The sequence below is a fragment of the Squalius cephalus genome, assembly GCF_949319135.1.
Source record: "Squalius cephalus genome assembly, chromosome: 15".
NCBI classification, from domain to species: Eukaryota; Metazoa; Chordata; class Actinopteri; order Cypriniformes; family Leuciscidae; genus Squalius; species Squalius cephalus.
Window position 1 is genome coordinate 8414429 of NC_137136.1, and position 21274 is coordinate 8435702.

Consider the following 21274-nt stretch of genomic DNA (forward strand, 5'->3'; position numbering starts at 1 on the left):
CAGAGATGTTGCTAGATTAAGAGAACTTGAGCTACCCCTAAAAATCTCTTATTATGTGAATGAAGAATCTCTTCTTGTTTGATGAAAGCAGCAGTTGCACTAAGATATCTGTGGGTATTTCACTCTAAATCCCCTTCTTACCAGTAGTTAATACATTTAAAGTAAAAGTTTGAGCCTACCTAAGACTAAAATCCTATAATTGGCCCTGGTCCAGAGCATCCCTAGGTATTAGGGTGAGAAAATTAAAAGAGAAAATCTATAAGAGATGCCCGATAATTGGGATTTTAGTGTTTTACCTTTTGAGAAAACATTGTGATGTGATGACATAAAGATTGTGATGACATAAAGTACTTTTTTCATATAAAAATGGGTTATATCATATATTTATTACTTGAAGTACTGTATGTAACTTTTGGCCCTCTAGAAGTAAAAAAATAAAATAAAAAATGCATGCATTTTGCAGAAGAACATTGTTTTGGCTGTGCTTTGGCTTTTCCCTTTTCTTAGTTTACGGATATGATGGGTGAGTGATGTATGTACACAATTTCCCATGAAAACCATCCCGCCCGGTCTAAAATATAAACACTTATAACAGGCTTACCATAGTGAATCAGGGTAAGACAAAAACACATTTTGGAAGAAGTATTGATGATATATTGACTATTAATTTTGTTAATTTTGAGGAAAAAAAAGTGACAATGTACCTTTAATTATTATTTAAATAAATAATAGTGATTTTATAGATCCCCTCATTAAAATAATAATAATAATAGAGAAATTCCAGTAACAATGATTTTTTTCTATCATACATTTAGTATTTAATTATTATTTAAATAAATTAACATTACATTTTCCCTCAGGTTCCCTTACCATGTTATTAATTGTAACATAATTATTCATTCAAATGACTAACTATTTAATATTCATTTATAATAAATTATAATTCAAATAGAGCAAATATGTCAAAGCAAATCACACGATCTGATCAATTATCTGATCAATAATACCAATGGTCCTCATGCGTCTCATAAACAATTGCAATGCAGCAAATCTGAATTATCTGCATATTCATATTGTGAGATTTGAGAGCTATGAAGGAGGGGAATATTATAAATAAGCAACAAATTATCATATGGCTTCTGAATACTGGAATATAGAGCACAAGTCCTTTTACTGTAATTTTGGAGCTTGACAGCACACTATTCACTTTCATTATAAGGAAAAGATCAGCGTGAGCATCCTGCCAAAGATCTCGTGTTTGACAGAAGAAAGAAAATCACGCAGGTTTGGAACGACGTGTGGATGAGGATGATGACAGACTTTTCACTTTTAGATGAACTATCACAGTTTGTTCCCCACTGCTGGCCGATCACAAGAAAACTGTCATTTCTATTCATCAGCAGTCTTCATGGTATCTCTCACTTTTATCTCTACATGTCCCTTGTCTGCTTTTGTTCTGCCTCTAAAGAACATCTAGTCTTAGGTTGAGAGGATAAGCAGTAAGAAACATTTCCACCCTGTGTACAAGGTTAATAAAAAACATTTTGAGAAATATCAAAGATAACGAACAATTCATAAAAAACTCTTTGGACAGAAAAAACCCTGAAACCTCCTTTCCTTGCATGATAGCTGATAAAAGAACTGAAATGTGATGCCTTATATATCATTGAAGGAGCCCAATCTAATCTGTGAAACACTCGAATGCCCTCTAGACCCTTTAACCTTCATTCACAGGTGCTGCTGCTACCCAGTACGAATAAATGATCTGATAAGTTAAAGCCCCATTCAGCCATTAAGCTTGTCATCTCAGTTTTAGCTGCATATGATAGTAAAGGGCCTAGACCTTTCCCATTATACAAATGTAGGTAGAGGTGAAGAGAGCGAGAAATAATGGAGCAAAGGGAAAGAGAGAGGCACATTGATATTACTGGCCCTGACGTTCCCTTTTGTCTAGTCACATAAAACCATAAGACCGACATAACACCTGAGGAAAAAAAGATGCAACAGCAACCAATTATGACACTGCCACAGCCAGGAAATCGCTCGTGACAGTCTTATCCTGTAGGCATGAGCTGGAGGAAAGCTTTCCTCTTCAATCTCGCACAACATGTGGGCATCCTCACTAAATCCATCACATGCTGACAAAGTCTAATGATAAGGAGGCCACAGAAGGAGGATTCCCACACTGAAAGTGAGTTCACAATTTTCACTCTAACAAACTGCTTAGAAAGAGCTTGTGTGGACGTATCCAAAATTAGTTTTTATACTCGGATACTTGCACCCAGTGCAGCACTTCTTAGAAAACACTTCTACTTTAACATTGGACAGAAATGCATTTTAGATAAATGCCGCTCTTTTGAACTTTTGATTAATCAAAGAGTCCTGAAAAAAAGTATCACAGTTTACACAAAAATATTAATCAGCACAATTGTTTTCAATATTGTAATAATAAGAAAAAAGATTTGAGCACCAGATCAGCATATTAATATGATTTCTGAAGGATCATGTGACACTGAAGACTGGAGAAATGATGCTGAAAATTCAGCTTTGCCATCATAGGAAAACTTTCAAATATATTAAATATGCAGGAAAAATCCACTGCCTTTCAGTTAATGCAACAAAATGATTCATTTAGCCTGACTTAATAGATTAATAGCAATGAAACGGAGTTGTGACAACATATTTAAAATCAAATTTAAAACTCTGCTGCACTAGCTCGTAATCAAGCCGAAAAAATCTTCTTTTAAGTGTTGAGTGAAAGTATCCATAGCTGGAATTAGTAAACATATTTTCAATAGCGGTGCAATTCAGCCAAGTAGATCAGATTTATATCCCAGTGTAAATTAAATGTGCATATCCAATCAGATAGCAATACAATCGATTTGTGTAAACGGACCCTAAAGACCATAAACTTTTAAAATGTCATAGACATCACGTAAACATAATCCAGTACTAATGTAACAGCAAAACAGCTCATTCCCTCCAAGACTAGAGCAAACATCTGCCAAATCTCCAGTACTTCACACAGAAATAAAACAATATTGGTCAATATTTGCAATTCATTCAATTCTGTACTGGGAGGTGGGTAAAAATTACATGAAATGTGTTTAAAGGGTTAGTTCACCCAAAAATGAAAATTCTGTCATTAATTACTCAACCTCATGTTGTTCCAACCCTGTAAGACTTTCGTTCATCTTCGGAACACAAATTAAGATATTTTTGATGAAATCTGAGAGCTTGCCCACTCCTTCATAGGCTGCAAGGTAACTGATATCTGCCATCCCAGAAAAGTTTATCAAGCGACGAGAATACTTTTTGTGCGCAAAAACAAACAAAAATAACGACTTTATTCAACCAACTCTTCTCTTCCATGTCATTCTCCTAAGCTGTTGACGTAGTGTAACAGCGCAGCGCTTCTGGGTCAGAACGCAGGCTCACTATTGGCCGATGCTGGTTATGTGTGTGATGCTGGCCAATTATACGTTGACGTACAACCCAGAAGCGCTGCGCTGAGGCCCACACAGAAGAAAATGAATAGTTGAATAAAGTCGTTATTTTTGTTGTTTTTTGCGCACAAAAAGTATTCCTATCGCTTGATAAACTTAAGGTTGAGCCACTGTAGTCACTTGGACTATTTTAACAATGTCTTTACTAACTTTTCTGGGATGGCAGATATCAGTTACCTTGCAGCCTATGAAGAAGTGAGCCAGCTCTCAGATTTCATCAAAAATATCTTAATTTGTGTTCTGAAGATGAACGAAAGTCTTGTGGATGGAACAACATGAGGGTGAGTAATTAATGACCGAATTTTCATTTTTGGGTGAACTAACCCTTTAAGCCTCCGACATGTTATTGGAGAAAGATGAATGTAAACAATGTACAGTTTGCAGTGCACAAACTCTCTCTCTCAGTAAGAGGAGGCATTACTTCTCTTCAGCGTTCCTCGGCATTATCATCTCCTCGATGGCATTATATCTCATTGCACTTGGTCAGGGACTCAGAGTCAGGGTTGATGGGAACGAGTGATTAAAGGCACAGCTGTTACGGCCACAGCGCACTGAACGCCCACTCTCCACCCGAACCTGATGAAACAAAGCGGCAGGCAGAGGAATACAGAGATGAGTCAGATGCTGGATATGCCCGGTCGAGGATCAGGATCAAGACATGATTGTCTAGCTTGAGGCCTCAACAACATTCCTTTAGACAGTGTGTTCACTTACAGACTCCTGGATGTACCGATCTGTGCAGTTGGTTAAGCTTTGAGAGTTTCAACTTAGTCTTGTACAGTCAGATTTCTGGCTTTCAGTAAATACAAAAAAATGTCCACATTGCAGCTTATTCTTAAAGTGAAATTGGTGATGTACCCATTTAATATTGTATTTGAAAACAATTTAATTTATAAGCAGATGTAATAACTTAGACAATGTGATCTAATTTTTAATTTAAATAAACCTATAACAAACATCACCCATTATAATAAATGCCTCTATCTATCTATCCATCCATCCATCCATCCACAACATTTGAAGTGGATCAAAACCTTTCATCAAAGTTTTACATGAATTTTGAACAATACCCGTTCTTGTCTTAGGACAACTTTGATTAACTTTTTTGCTGCTCAAGAAACATTTCTTAACATTATCATTGTTGAAATCAATTGTGCTGACTAATATTTTTGTGGAAACTGTGATGCATTTTTTTCAGGATTCTTTGATTAATAGAAAATTCAAAAGAACAGCATTTATTTGAAATATTTTTTAACACGAAGTAGGATACAAGCTGTCTGTCTTCTGTTTACCCATTTATAGAAAATTAAAAATAAGTCTAAAGTACATGTATCCATTTGCTGATAATAGCTTATAATAATGAGGACTATACCTTGCAAAGACTGACATTTAAAAAACAAAAACAAACTAAAAAAAACATTATATTGATAAAGACTTATGTTCAAATTAGTCATCATCATTATCAACAAAAACAACAACTTTGAATGCATTTTGAGAATGTTTACATCTTGGAGATCTCAATTAAAGCATGAACTCCAGTGATTGGGATATTGGGTCAATTTGAAGAACTTTCTATACAAGATTGGAACTGTTGCAAGCTCTCCACCGCCAAAATATCAATTCATTTATCCATTGGCAGCCAGAATCCTGCTGAGATGAATACTAATATAGCCCACAGGTGGAGGGACACAAAGGCACAGATCTCCCAGAGCATGAGGATCACAGTAGCTGGAAAGCACTGCTGGAGCCAACAACGATTTATACTGAGCTGCATTCACTGTGCAGGTGTGTGTTTGATTGCAGAATCTGAAGGTGGAATCTCCTTAGAGCATCTCTTATTCAAAACTTGCTCTTTAATCGGGTCCCTGCACCTGTGCCCAGCGTGGCTTCTTCTGCAAGTCATCAAGCTCAAACTCGGGAAAGTACCACAACTTATAAGACTAATTATAAATAAATCGTTACTGGCAAACTTACAGCTGGGGACCGTTGAGAGGGGCGGCAGTGGCTCAGTGGTTGGTGGTTCAATCCCCGGTTCCACCTGACCAAGTGTCGAGGTGTCCAAGAGCAAGACACCTAACCCCAGCTGCTCCCGATGAGCTGGATGGCGCCTTGCATGGCTGCCACCGCCGTCGGTGTATGAATGAGTGAATGAATGGGTGAATGTGAGGCAATATGTAAAGCGCTTAGGTGGCCATGGGTCTGTTTAAATGCAGTCCATACCATAATGTGCATCTAAACTGTAACAAGTTTTTTACTTGCTATTTGACACTACTATCAATATCATCAATGAAATTAGTGCCAAACATGTTCATTAACAATGAATGTTCATGAAAAAAGTCAATAGGCTCTATGCACGATCGCTTCCACGTTTTGTCTCAGCCTGCCCAGTTACATCCGGTGCTGCGTCGGAAGCCGTTTTTGGATTCGGTGGAGATTATGGCAAATTACACTCGCTGTTTACAAGAACTTCCAGCGGTTACCGTGAATGATGTTAACAATATTGTGAGGCAGTTAGCGGTCACACCTAAGAGTAAGAAAGAGAAGGGCCTTAAATTATATATTTCGAGCTACATCGACAACTTTTGAGGGTGATTCTCTCATATCATGCGAAATCCGACTAGCGAATCGGTTTCTAAAATCGTTGTCTCCGTTTCTGAGGAAATTAATTTTATGGAAGTTTTGCTGCTTGTACACTTCGCTATATGCGCTATGTGGAAGTAAAGACGCTGACTGAGATTTTGTTTTTATTAAATCATTTCAACATATTTTATTTGATTAAATTTGTTCTTCAATTAAATGTTTTCATTTTTAAATGACTGTTTAATTATTCATATTAGATACATTTTCGAAAATTGATTAAATGAAAATGTGACTATACAAAATAAACTATTTATTATTATTTTAGAAGAGAATAGGTTGACAACAGTTTTTACATGTTGATTAATGTTTAATCAATATAGCCTATACAATGTTCAAATGATTGATTTAATTTTGCACATTTCTTGTTAATTAAAATTTAAACATTTCAAAAATGTCCTTTCTTCTCTCTATTGTCCTAACTAACTAACTAACTAAAAATAAAAAAAATTATATAATTAAATTAAATATATATACATACTGTTCTAGTAAAATTCTAGGCCATACTGGTAAAATTGCTAAAGTCATGGCCAGAAGGGCCAAGGGCAGCAGGAGGCAAAAAGGTGCTTATTATATCCGTGTCTAATTATGTCTTGCTCTTTGCTGAGCTGAACACTCACAGCATTCGAAATGCTGTTCGGTTTGTGCTTGAGACCTCCTTAAGCGATCACTGTAATTCTGAGGTCAATACAGCGCTCTGTGCAAACACAGGGGTGTTGACAGAGTTGCAACAATTATAGATCGCAACACCCAACGGTTGTGTGCTATGAAGGATTTTCTCATGGATACTCTTGTACAGGGATATGGTAGGGTTGGGGAAGCTAATTTAAATCTTACCAAGCTACATGCTAATCATAATTTACAGTAGTTCAACTACAGTCAAGCTACACTACACTGAAAAAAATGATTCGTTGAATTTACTACATTTTTTTATGGTAAGTGGTTCCACACAATTGATTTTAGCTACATTTAAACAAATGCATTAAGTGAACCACTTACCATAAAAAAATTGTGTAAATTCAACTATCAATTTTTTCAGTGTAGAGCGATATCTTTTTATATATTTGGTTCAGGTACATTCAGGTTCATTTACATCAGGGTTCCTCAAATCCAGTCCTAGAGAGTTTAGTTCCAACCCATATCAAACACACCAGAACAAGCTCATCAAGGTTTTCAGAGTTACTGGAAAATCGCAGGTAGGAGAGTTTGATCACTAAACTCTGCAGGATAGTGGCCCTCCAGTGCAGGATTTGAGGAACACTCATTTATGAACAGCCTGAACATACCAACTCACTGAAATGAATCAGACTTTTTAATGTTACATGCTGTACTCAAAGAGAAAGGCCCCACCTTGTCATCTGCCATTTTCTTCAGACAAGGATCTGTGCAAAATCTTATGAACAATATGCAAAAACTCAATGCAGTTTGTGCTCTTCACTGTTTTTATCCTGTTACAATGTACATTACAAAACCTTTGCAATGTCAGAATTCATTCCTGTCCATGAAGGAATAATTTATCAATATATTTTAATATATTCACACTGCTCAATGAAATATTTAGTCCATTGCTAAGGGGTGTTTTGGTTGTCTGGTTTATCTTGTCTGCATTAGCAACAGAGAGGCAGAGCTTAGTGAATCTTAGTGACTTCGTCAATCACCTCAAAACCAGCACAGCAAATAATTCCACTGTCATTTGAATAACCAGGTCAAACTATAGGTGTTCATCATAGTTTTACCTAGTTATTCAAATGACAGTGGAATTATTTGCTGTGCTGGTTAAAGCCACAATACCATTCAAAAGATGAAAGTAATCTCTTCCATGTAAATCTGAGTAAATGTCTCAACTAGCCACAACCTCAGCAAACTACATTTGCTGGTCGCTTTCTGTCACTATGGTTCCAAGGCTATCGAGAGAATAGAAAAGAGGCAAGTCAAGTCACCTTCATTTATATAGATTGTTTCAAAGCAGCTTTATCGTGATAATAGGAAATTAAAGTAACAGAGATTGTTTTGGCTTTATAGCATCTCTAGAATAAAGTTATTGTCCAGCTAAAGTTAGTTTTGATTGAATCACTTCCGTCGCAACGATCATTAGTTATTAACTTAGGGGCCGCTTTAACAGAAAACCCTTAAGTACTCTCTGCGCAAACTTTAAAAACGCAAACCTGTGAGAACGCCGATGGCGTGCACATGCGTATCACGTGTTCACATCGCATTCTTGTTCATACAGACAGTATTCAAGCCGCTTCTGTAAGCTGTTCTATGAACAAGACCCTTTAATAAAGTCACACGTGTTAGTAAATACAGCTGTCGATCCCTGTCAAACACTGACTGAGTGAATGTAGCCTGTCAAAACTAATCTTTTTTTCTCTTGTTTGACTGGAGGAAGCACAAGCAGCGAATCCCTCACAACATTTGTCATTGTCCGAGACAATATTCTGCCTCTTTCCAGAGGAACGTGATAAGATGTCTGAACGGAATGGGATAAGGTGTCTGATAACCCCGTCAAAGTAAAGAGACAGTGTTGTTATTAACTAGTATTACAAAACAATGGATTTTTCGCTATCGTAGATCTCTGAACCTTTGAGCAGTGGGGTGTTTGAAAGCTTTGTTTTTTTTTGACATGTGGAAAAGTGTGCACAGTAGGAGGACGTGGGGTATGCGGTTAATACTTGACAGCAAACTGAAATGTCATTTAAAAAGGGAAAATGAGAGTTAACAAGCACAGCACGACTGCAAAATGTGCTAAAATGCACTGTAAATTTCTGATCGTACTTAAATGCTGATAAAATGAGGGAATCGCTTTCTTTTACTCTCTTCCCCTCACACACAAACCTTGAACTTTCATTGTAACAGTGTGATAACGAGCATTACTAGTAATCCATCACTATAACAAACAGCTGTTTCTAGAAACAAATACATTATCTGATTAAATTAGTGATGGGATTGTGAAGAACACTCCTTCCGAGTGATACAATGTGTGCAGTTCAATTGGCAAGATTATTAAAGCCATCTTTTGAGTTTGGACTATCTTTAAAGGGGAAAAAACAACAACACTCTTACATTCATGTCATAGAAAAGTCGATAATTTGAAATGAATGTCTCAGTTTGCTTCAGCGATAACAGCAGAACAACAGAGAAGGCTGACTGGAGCGGTATCTCAGCTGCAGTCCCTGTGTCTCAGTGTTTTCTGCTATTGATCTTATACTATTGCGCTTTATTCAGCTCGCTAACTTCTGAGTTGTGAGAAATTAGCCAATTTTTGGTGAACAGGCACCACAAAACCGGTCGATTAATAACTGTAATCATAAAACACCAGGGGTTTACAAAAGATAGTGAAAATGTAATATATCAGTGCACTGCAGTTCTTTAAAAGAAGTAAAAGAATGAAATAGTGACAGTTAGACCCATCAAAAGTTAAATCACATGAGGTAGCAAATAAAAATATATTTACACATATATTTAGTCTGAACACAATACATAGCTTTATTTTTTTTGTACAGAATCTCCTAACTAAATATAGAACAGTATGTATTCCAAAAACATTATTTAACTTTAAGTAACATGTAAACCTTGTTTTTTACACATCTATCTATCTATCTATCTATCTATCTATCTATCTATCTATCTATCTATCTATCTATCTATCTATCTATCTATCTATCTATCTATCTATCTATCTATCTATCTATCTATCCATCCATCCATCCATCCATCCATCCATCCATCCATCCATCCATCCATCCATCCATCCATCCATCCATCCATCCATCCATCCATCCATCCCTTTAATTTCTTTTGTACTCGAATATCCAAACAAAGTACAGTACAGTATATATTCCAAAAAAGTATTTAACTTTAAATAAGTTGTTTAAGTAACTTCATACGAATATGAAGTATATAAAGCTAAGGACCTAATAAGCTCTGTAAAAAAAGAAATGAACTCATCCCACCTCACAAATATCAGGTTTGTGTGCAATCAGAACTGGATTGATGTAACAATTCAGTAAAATTCCTCATCCATTCCAATTCTACATCCTGTCTGCCGTTTCGCTTTCTAACTCAATTCTTAAATTCTGAATTTTGCACAACCCTAACAAAGTATTTCACTGGTATTTGCTGTTGATTGTGGAGCTCTCACAATATGAAGTTGCATCACAGGCAGATCTTAAAAGTACATAAACTGATCTATATGGTTCTTGACAGGTAACATCTGTGAGTGCGCGTGTTTGCTTCGTTGTTATCTTACAGAGTTTTCCTGTGTAGCCAAGAGCAGCTCCTCATAATAAAGAAGTTGATCTACTTCAAAGCAATCACTGGGCTTCTCCACCAGCTGGACCAGAGCCTGTCTGATGCTCTCCTCGCTCTCCTGCTTCTGTCTGGCCTGCTTCAGGTAATCATAGACCTTCAGGAACACCTCCTCTCCAAGCCTCAGACATACCGACCTAAAACACCAAATTAAAATTACAATTAGAATGAATATTAAAATAATCCAGGTCACATTTATGAAGTCTCAAAAGTCAAATGCAAATACATTCTTTCAAAACAACTTTCTGGATTTCTTGTTCTACAGCATTTAGTCTCTCAAGTCTGTAGGATAACAGTGGATGCATCCAAGCGGGTCCTTTTGTAAAAACACCCCCTGACAGGTGTTTGGTTTGTGAGCAGGCACCATGAATCACCTCCTTGTCTCAATGTCAGTGTGATCTCTATCGGCACCTCTGGACCCCTCAGCTAGAGCAGAACGGCCCCTCACACACACACACACGCACACACACACACACACACACACACACACGCGCACACACACATACACACACACACACACACACACACACACACACACACACACACACACACACACACACACACACACACACACACACACACACACACACACACACACACACACACACACACACACACACACACACACACACACACACACACACACACACACACACACACACACAGTTTATTTTGCTATACTTGTGAGGACATTCCATAGGCGTAATGGTTTTTATACTGTACAAACTGTATATTCTATCCCCTTACACTAACCTACCCCTAACCCTACCCATTACAGAAAACTTTATGGATTTTTACATTTTTAATAAAACACTGTTTAGTATGTTTTAAATACGAGGACTCAGGAAATGTCCTCATAAATCATGTTCACGTTGTAATACCAGTTTAATACTGAAGAATAAAAATGTTCTGTTTAATGTTATTTTTTAGTATTATTTTTCTTTATTCATTTTCATAATAATTTCATAATGTATTTTATAAGACTACATTAAGTGCTGATGAGAGATATGGGATGAGCTATATTTTTCTTAGGGGTATGTGTGCAATGTAACACGTTCCCTGAGCTGAGATGTTCCACTAATGATGATTCTTCAGTTGGCATGTTCTTTACAAGGAAAGGAATGTTTCAACTGATGCAAATGTACCACTAATGTATACACCAAAGGATAGTTTCTTAATATGGAAAGTGGATTGTACCATGTGTACGCATGAGGTATACATTCCATTTTTAAACATAAGCAACATGTTTTTCTACCTTACAAGGAAGTTGTAAGTCCCAGAGTGGTGTATATAAGCTCAATCTTACTGTACCACCTCAGAGAAACATAGGCATGACGGGGTGAGAGAAAACACTAAGAAATGGTGGGATGAGAGGAAGGACAAATGGGGAACAGAGAAATCTGGAATGAAGACCACCTCTCATGTAGCCTTATTCTTATATTCCCGTTTCTCTGTCTGATACATGTATAAAAATAATAAATAAGAAATCTCTTGCCAAAATATCTGGTGTAGCCTCCGTGATTCAACAATAATGGGGAAAGCATGATTTTCAAATCTACAAATACCCATGTCATTATACAAATTTCTGTCCTCATAAATCACATAAACAAACACACGCACACACACAGGTGAAATATGTCAACTGCTGGCAGACCAAAATAAGAACGTCTTTCCTTTTCCTTTAAGCAGAGTTAAAAAATAAGTAATGCCTTTATGAATATGTCCATTTAGCATGAGAGTGAGATGTGTGAATGATTTATGAGTTGAGATAAGTGTTGAGCAGTTTTGGTAAGGATGGAAATGTCCATTTCTTTCTCAAAAAAATATAGTAGACTATATTGAAGAGACACTAGGGTAGTAATGGTCTCAGAGAATGAGCTCAACAGTGAAGGTCAGATAACAGAAGAAAATGTAATTAATTCCATCTTGGTAATATCAGGAATTGTCATTTTTATGAGGGATAGAGCCACAGAAATCAGATTTCCTCTGGTCAAAGGAACTAAATTAATTTGGACTTTCCAAGACAGGACGCTTCATTCTTCAGGATAATGTAACATTTGTGACTCAAAGTGTGAAAAGCTTGGAGTAAATGATTGATTGCTGGCTGCAGGAGCTTAGAGGTTTATCATCTGAGAGGGTTCAACCTTACAAGGTTTGGGTTAGTTTCACTCAGTCACCAAAAGCCAAAGTAATGTCATCAGTTAGAGGATGTAAGGAATGAAAGAGACAGCTGGAAGAGATGAACGATATCCCCCTAAAACACCCAATTAAAAGAAACACAAGGGGTCCAGAAGATGTAGTGTCTTTCTTTTTGTGGCAGTCCATCTGTAGCACATTTCTAAAGGTACATTTACATGACAATGACGCACTAAAAACAGAAAAATTTCCTTTGCATTTTTCAACAGACAATAACGATATTGTTTTCAAAAACGTATCCTATGAACCCCGTTTTCAAAAGTTCGCATTTTCAGGCCCCTAAACAACTGTTGTGTAAATTGAAAAGCTAGTTGAAAACGGTGTTATGTAAATTTCCCCTAAGTTGAAAGAAAGATCTTTAGTCCATGATGACTAATGTGATCATCATTTTCAATGAATTATTACATGGTATCATGTTTCATTATAGCCCCTTTGTAAAGTCAAGTACTGTACAAACCATCTCAATCTATACAGTCTTGATAAAACTCACAAAAGCAGTCTTCTGACAGTATAAAGAACTGTGACATTGATCAGGCTTTCAACCACCAAAAAGATCTCTATGATTCAGCTGAGCACTTACAAAGAAATATATAAATAGTGGGGTTGTTTTTGGAGATGAGCAACCAAGGGTATTACTTGACAGATACAATTATGAAAGAATAAAATATTTAAGATACAATGATCAGTTTGACATAATGGATGATAGTTTGTGGCCTTGAAATTTTGATATATAGTAGCAATCAAATCTAACTTGAACTATCTATTTATGGCATACTGAAATATGGGAATATGGAATATGGGAACATAAAACATTTGCAGATGTTCAGGTCTGACAGGCTCAAAATACATTCTTTATGAAAACAAGTCAACTCAAACTGCATAATGCTCATGGCTCACGGAAAAGACACCTCGTGTAGATTGAAACACATTTTGAGAGCATGTTTCTTTTTACCAAAGTTTTTGCCTTAACTTTGATGCCAAGGGCATTACCAAATAGGAAGTACAGGCTTCCGCTGAGTAATATTATAAATACAACAAGACTTTAAAACACACAGAAGCAAAACAGGACAAAGAAGGGCATCATTAAAGAAATGAACTACTTTGAATGTAAGGCAGCATTTATGAATTGATTATTCATGAATGACTGTCAAGGGGAATGATGATTGAATATTAAAGAGGCAGTGTGAATACTGTCTGATACGAGATCAGGGGTGACAGATGAGATTATAGGAGAAGAACTGAATAGAGCAGGTAGGTGGAGGTACGGGTTAAATGAAAGGAGAGGGTGTTGAGTGGCATTGAATAAAGCATGGTGGAAGCAAGTGGAAAATGACCAAAATGACGTTTGTGAGTCATTCTATGCAATGAATGCATTTTTGCATTTATTAGCTCATATCTGCATATCACTGCGTTCAAGATCTCAAAAAGCTACTGTGAAACGAGGTGCAGTTATTCAGGTACGACCCCGATATATATTCAAGCAAAATCGAAACGTCCTTTCTAAATCAGGCCAAAACGAAGTTCGTTTGGAATTCGTTTTGGGGCTCAAAACAGATTGCCAAAGCGAACTTTCTGGAAAAGTTTGCGCCAGCTGGTAAACACCTTCGAACTACCATTGGTCCGTGGTGATTACGTATAGGTAGGTGTGCGCTGAGGCTCCGCCTTCTTTGACGTGGAAATCTTCTCCAGTTTATTTCTTCTGTTCAGTCCGCCGAGGTCAGACATCCGCAAGTAAAAACATGAACACACTGAGTAACTTTAGACCAATTTCCAAACTTCCCATTCTGTCTAAAGTATTAAAAAAGGTGGGTGCCACATAATTACAGTTTCATTTGGATAAAAACAATCTGCACAAACGATTTCAGTCTGATTTTCGTCCTCTCCACAGTACAAACTGCTCTTTTAAGAGTAGTGAATGACCTCCTTCTTGCCTTTGATTCTGATGCCCTCAGCCTCCTTGGTCCTTTGTCTTGGATCTGAGTGCAGCTTTTGATACTGTTTGGTATTCAGTACACCTATCTCGTCTAACTGTTATCGGTATCACTGGTACTGTCTTTTAGTGGTCGGGTGTGGATTATATCTCTTGGATAAGCAACAATTTATTAGTATTAATAAACACAAATCTCGCTCTGTTACTGTTTCCCGTGGTGTACCTCCAGGATTCGTTCTTGGTCCACTTCTATTTCATATATGCTTCCTCTTGGTCAGATCATCCAACATCATGGTCTTAATTTCCATAGTTATGCTGATGATACACAAATCTATCTTACCTTTCAGCCCAATACTCTTTTCCCTTCCCCTTCCATCACTTCCTGTCTACAAGATCTCAAAGTATGGATGGCTCAAAACTTCTTAAAACTGAATACTGGACAAAACAGAAATACTGTTAGTGGGCCCTAAATCCTTTGTCTTTTCCCAAAATGACTTCTTTATTCATGGTTATAGTTCATCCATCACCCACTATACGGAATCTTGGGGTATACGTAAACTTGATTCCAAATTATGCTTTGAAGCCCATATCAGCCACCTTATTAAATCCTGTTTATTCCACCTTCGCAACATTGCACGTATACAACCTTTGCTAAATCTCAAAGATGCTGAAACTGTTATCCATGCTTTTATAACCTCGCGTCTGGAATATTGTAACCCTTTGTATTGTGGCTAAAGCCCTTAAATTGTTTGCAACTATTGCTTGTGCCCTTACATTTAACAAAAAATCAGCTCACATCACTTCCATCCTTCAGCAACTGCTGGCTGGCTATTGTGTATCGCATTCAAATTAAAATAGGGGAATGTGTCGGGATATTCACTAACAGTATATCGTTGGTCAAGTATTTCGAACTTCTTTGTACTCCCAAAGCGAAGAATGGAAAAAAAGTTGCTGCTAGTACATCTGGGCTTGTAGGGTTACTCTCAATGACCAGATCCACATAGAATTTGTGTACTTTTTGTTTTCACATTTTCAGTTTTATTCGTTAGGGGAATTATGTGGAATGTTCAAATTCATTCCAAACCTCACTGAAGCTCTTGTCCCTGAATTAAAGCAAATCCTCACAGGCAACATCCAGTGGCCATGCAGCCTTTCCAGATGACTGGAAGCCTTTAGGGAGGAACAACTTCCAATATATGTCAATAGTGCAGTTTCCGTGTGGGCCTGGTAATGACATAAAACATCTGTGCATAAAAAATCTGGGCCCAAGAGCCTTAAAAAAGGATCATTTCAGTAATTACAGAGAGAAAGTGACATGAAGTTAGTGAAATACTTGACTAATTAGCATATGAATAGTAGATTTAACAATGGTGAACTGATAGGGTGTGGATTATTTCATTGCTCCAATTAGAATATTGATTGGATTTCCAAAGCCATTACACAAAATGGGGGCCATTTCTGTCCCACATATGTGTAAATGAAAGTGTTGATATTGACAACTAGAAGCAAAACTATAAAAAAATAGATTTTAATTGAAATGAAGCTGAAATAAAATAAATAAATATATATATATATTAGATGAAAAACTTAAAATTAGAAATGAAAATTAGAAAAATTTATTGTGACAAAAGCCCATACAATTAGTAAAACTAAATAAAATTAAAATGAAAAAAGAAAATATATATAATAGCTAATTAATTTTTTTAATAAATAATATAATAGTGGAAAATTTTTACTTAATGTGACAATGTGACATCTGCAAAAATCCAGCAACCATTTAACTGCTGATAAAAATGAAACATTAATATTTTTAGATATATCAGCATTCAATTCTCTTTCTATGAAGCACCTTTTTACAATCTTGAACAGAAATCTTATATTGCCAAATAAAACTGTAAAAGTGTTACCCTTTACCCGTTACATTTCTGAATACACAAATTTATCAAATGTCAATACTATAATGTTTAAACAGTACAGAAATTAATTTTAAACCATATCATATCATAGAACAATCCTCCACTTTGGCCTTGCCAAACTAAACTGTTACAACCAACCGTGCTGTTCTCCAGTAGGAAACCTGTTGTCCCTACTTCTCATTAATTCAGTTATTGCCGTCTTAACATGATATACAACATGTCTCCTGAGAATGTCAACTGTCTATGGGAAAAGTTATTCCTCGAGGCTGACACCAGTCATACCTTCAGTCATTTCATACAGGTGTCAAGCCTGATGAGCAGCAGACAGCTGCTGATGCCGAGGAATGGCAGGGCTTCAGTGAACGCAATCCTCCAGCCTGCTCAATCCTCTGCAGTAATGGGGACGGGATATGAGCATGTGCGGTCTGGGATTAAATCGACTGTCCCCCCTGCCCACTTCAGCGTGAGGTAATTGCTGTCTCCTTCTCTCCACGCTCCCCTGGAGTTTCACTGTGACTCTGGAAATTTGAGCACTCCAGCATGGTGAAATGGAGAGAGCAAATTATTTTACTTTATGAACCGTATGGAATATGCGTATGAGTTCATTTAAAGTGATTTTAAAGTGGCCAGTCATGATGAGGAGGTTACAGCATTGTCAAACACTGTCCTAATTAAAAGTGTTTTTAAACCTCATTTATTCCTGTGATGGCAAAGCTGAATTTTAAGCATCCAGTCTTCAGTGTCACATGACTCTTCAGAAATCATTAAAGTATCCTGATTTGGTTTGTCTGTCTCTCTGTCCAACCCAATGTCACGGCAATTCGTATTTCGTACGTATATTTACGAGGTGGCTAATTCGTATGAATTCTTACAACCTCACTCGTACGATTTTTGCTAAATCGTACATATTTTACGAGTTGTCCAATTCATATGAATTCGTATGAAATCACTGGGGTTTAGACAAATCGTACGAATTGGTCATGATATAGCGTTGGTCTGTCTGTCTATCTATCATCAAATAATAATAAATTAATGTAAAAATAAGGATTTGGAACAACAGAGCAAGTTACCTGCATAGTTTTGTGAAAAAGTATGTATGTTTATATTCATTCATTTTCCAAAAAAGAGGTGTAGTGTATGATCCAACATTCAAAAAAGTAATAAAGTGCATGCGTACTTCAAAACTGCTGCACATACCAACAGTATGAGTTGTGCTGTGATGTAACTAAATCAAGAGGCATAATAAGCCCGTCCTTTCTTTGTGAAGGACAAATTTGCATATGCTAGTCATAAGGTTCAAGACATGTTAAAAGGAGAATCAATCAGACCCCTTTGTTATTATGACTCACGACTTTGTCAAGAAGCCAAGAATAAAGACAATTACAATTGAGAGGCCTTTGAGATCTCAAGGACCGGCCCTCTTCAACGCTGTTGTCTCATAAGTCAATTTCAGACAGTGCTTTCATATAACAGAGGCGTTCCTTTCCAAGTCGACAAACTCGCTGCAAACTCGCATGCACACACATGCCCACTCATAGTCCATTTCCAGCTGATTAGTGGTGGTAATCAAGGCTGAACTGCAATCAGCCCCCACTCCCAGCATGATAAACACAACCCTCCACCAGCCCATCCACTCTCAGCCAAACCACAGGCTCTTTCTTCCGCAATCACCACTTTCCATCCTTCAATAGAGAGCTTCCCAAACCCTGGGCAAAAGCATAATGTCTTACATGCATCTACAGCTCTGGGCTGTTCCGTCGTCAGCTCAGACGTTTTTCAGCCGGCACCGGTTCTCTTACCCTGATGAAAGAGAACCTATATCTCTGTGAATGTATGCTGCCTGCTACTGCTTTGATCAGCTATTTCTGAGAGGCGTAATGAGCTGCAGTCAACAAAAGAAGGATCAACGGAAAACGCAATACAGTGCGTTAACAAGTTTCAGAGAACTCACGAGTCACGCAGAGATGAGCGAGGTGAAGGATGAGTAGCGTTATCGTCATCAAACGATCACATCAAACAACATCTACTGGAGTAGATGCTTTTGTTTTCTGATATACCCTTGTGTGCTGTCCTCAAGTTATTCCCCAAAAGCACATAGTGTATAATGTACTGACATCTAAAGAGCTCAACGAAAGAGTTCTATCTGGGCTGACTCAAGATGATTCATCCTTCTCAGAGGAAGAGCATGCTGGACTTGAAATTGGAGCTTTTACTAAACTGAATTACTACATTGAATTTGACTAAAACTAAAACTAAAATAAATATATTTAAAAGCGGAATAGAAAAAAGCCCCAAAACTAATAAAAATGACAAAAGCACATAACAAAATTACTAGAACTTAAACTAAAATAGAAAAAGGAAATGTAAAAATGATAAATTAATACAAAAATGACAAAGCAGGATTCTTCAGTTGAGGGTATTTATTGACCAAAGTTGTTATTGTTAACTAAAACTAAAACTATTAAAAAATGTTATCATTAATGGAAATAAAGATTAAATAAAATATAAATATTAGAAATGATTAAAATTGAAATAAATATTAAAGCTAAATAGAAATATATAAAAAAAAGAAAAATGAAAAAAGCACAAAATTAATAAAACTTAAAAACAAACAAATAAATAAAAAAGGAAAATATATAATAAAAAAGCTTATTTAAAATAGTAATATATACTACAAAACAAAATAAAAGAACACTGCTTTTGACTACATGAACTCTATGAAAATGAAACCTATCAAGCTACATGTTTCTTCTGCACAGCGAGTTAGTGAGCAGTCAAATAACTATCATTTTACAAAAATCAAAGGAAATGGACAGTTAGTAATGACAACAAAAAAATCTGCTCTCAGTTTATAATGGAAAAATCTTTCTGATCATCAAACTGTCACTTCTCTACCCTGCAGTCATGCACTCTCGTCACGTCTCTTTCTTTTCCATCATAAAAATATGTTTGTAAAACCTCAATTTATCTCTAAAATATTTGGTGTGATGGTAACGACAGCAGTATCGGTGGACAACAATTCTTTGTTATAAAAAATTACAAATTGTACACAAAAATAAAATATGATAATGTGTCTTTTTCTTTTCAAATTTCTCATAAAAAGTTCCATGCAATTTCCCTAAATTGCACTTTTTAAACATTATTATTGAGTGGAAGTTTTAAAAAGTTTGCCCAAAATGAAATTCTGTAAAATGTACCTTTCAACATTCCTTTATTTATTAGTCTTGTGAATGTCTTTTAAAATAAGTAAAGAAACAGAATAAAACAAGTTTAACACTATTACAATCTATGTTTCAAAATTATATATACATAAAAAATTCTAATTCATTCTAGAGGATCGAAAAGTTTCCTATTTGAAGAATCACCCATAAGTAAGAGAATAGTACTTGTTCAGCACTAGCATCAGTAACACCTGCATATACCTGAGAATTGATTCCCTCCGAATGAGAGAAATGCTGCATCTGGAAGAATAAGACTATAGCGTCACCGCACAGCTGAAGAGAGGCTGTGTAGGGAAAATGCAGCTGCTGTAAATTGCTACCTGTGCTCTCCTTCTCCCTCCTCCTCATCTTTACGCTCTTATGAGGCTTGCGGAGAGCGAGCTGACAGCCTCTAATTCCTGCCCTCACAGGAAGAGCGCTTCTGTTATTAATATCTTCAGCCCACACTCAGTAGGGGAGCCACCGTGAGGAGAGGTTCTGCAGTCATGCTAAAAGGAAGACATAGAGTCTACCAAGCTGATGCTGGAGTATAGAGTGGTGTGGAACAGAACGGCACAGCATGGAATGTACAGAGTAGTACGGTTTGGTTTGGGATGCAGAAGTACGCTGTGCAATGGTACACCATGGTATGGAATAGAAAAGTATGGTATGGTACGTTAGGGCAGGGTTTTTCAAACTGGGGTCCGGAACCATACAATGTAAACAAAAACCATAACAATGATTTCATAGAAGTTAAAGGTGCTCTAAGCGATGTTGGGTGACGTCACTTCTTGTTGACGTTCGAAGTATGTACAAAATGGAGGCTAGCTCGACCCTCCCTCCTCCTCATCCCGTCCCCTCCCCCTACTAGAGGTCTGCAAGCCTGCAAGGACCCAACGGGGGAACGGTGCATTAACAGGTGACAGTTGACCATGCAGAGGATCAGGGAGAAGTTGGATTTTTTTATTTTTTTTATTAATATTATTTAACATTAGCCAGTTGGCGAAGAGTTCTTCATTTTTGAACATTGTTTTGAACATTGTTCTTTAGTTACTTAAAAGCACAGAAAGGTAGGCTGTTTATTTACTTATTTTTGCAGTTGGATCCCGTAGCGCTATATTCTCTACTGCATGCTTATGCTTCTCTCTAATGGACAGTCTGTTCAATATTTGTGGGAATGATTGGGCATGATGTTTCAGGCCTAAAATAAAAGTTTACATTTTAGTAGCGTGTGACGTGCGTGTGTTTGCGTGTAGCAGAGACAGCGCGCATCAGAGAGCACGCGTCAGAGAGAGCTTAAAGTGATATTGATGTTGGTCTCGGGTTGGGTTCGGCCTGAAAAATTGCAGCCGTTGTCGGGCTGGGGCCGGGTAGGGCTTGAACACCACGGGCCAGGGCCGGGTTAGGGCTGGAGTTTTTGGCCCGTGCAGGGCTCTACTCCCTCCCTTCCGTGCTTCCTGAAACAGTCACGAACCATTTAGAAAAACCAAACTGGATTTACACACCTGTCCAGCAAAAACAGAGCCACCTGAATGTCGGGTTGGAAGCCTTTCTGCCAGCGGAGTTCTCGCCACCTTTTGA

General features: G+C 37.1%; 1 protein-coding gene across 2 annotated transcripts in view; it reads right to left on the reverse strand.

Moving 5' to 3' along the window:
• Window positions 1-9607: 9607 nt before the first annotated feature.
• Window positions 9608-21274, reverse strand: part of nek11 (NIMA-related kinase 11) — a 58337-nt gene continuing 46670 nt past the window's right edge. Inside the window, exon 15 of one of the 2 annotated variants that reach the window (XM_079895524.1) lies at window positions 9608-10588. In XM_079895524.1, the coding sequence (XP_079751650.1) occupies window positions 10384-10588 (205 nt within the window). In that variant the 3' untranslated portion in view covers window positions 9608-10383. Of the gene's footprint in view, window positions 10589-15679; window positions 15748-21274 lie in introns of those variants that run through there. The other variant, XM_079895526.1, reaches the window with a different exon arrangement.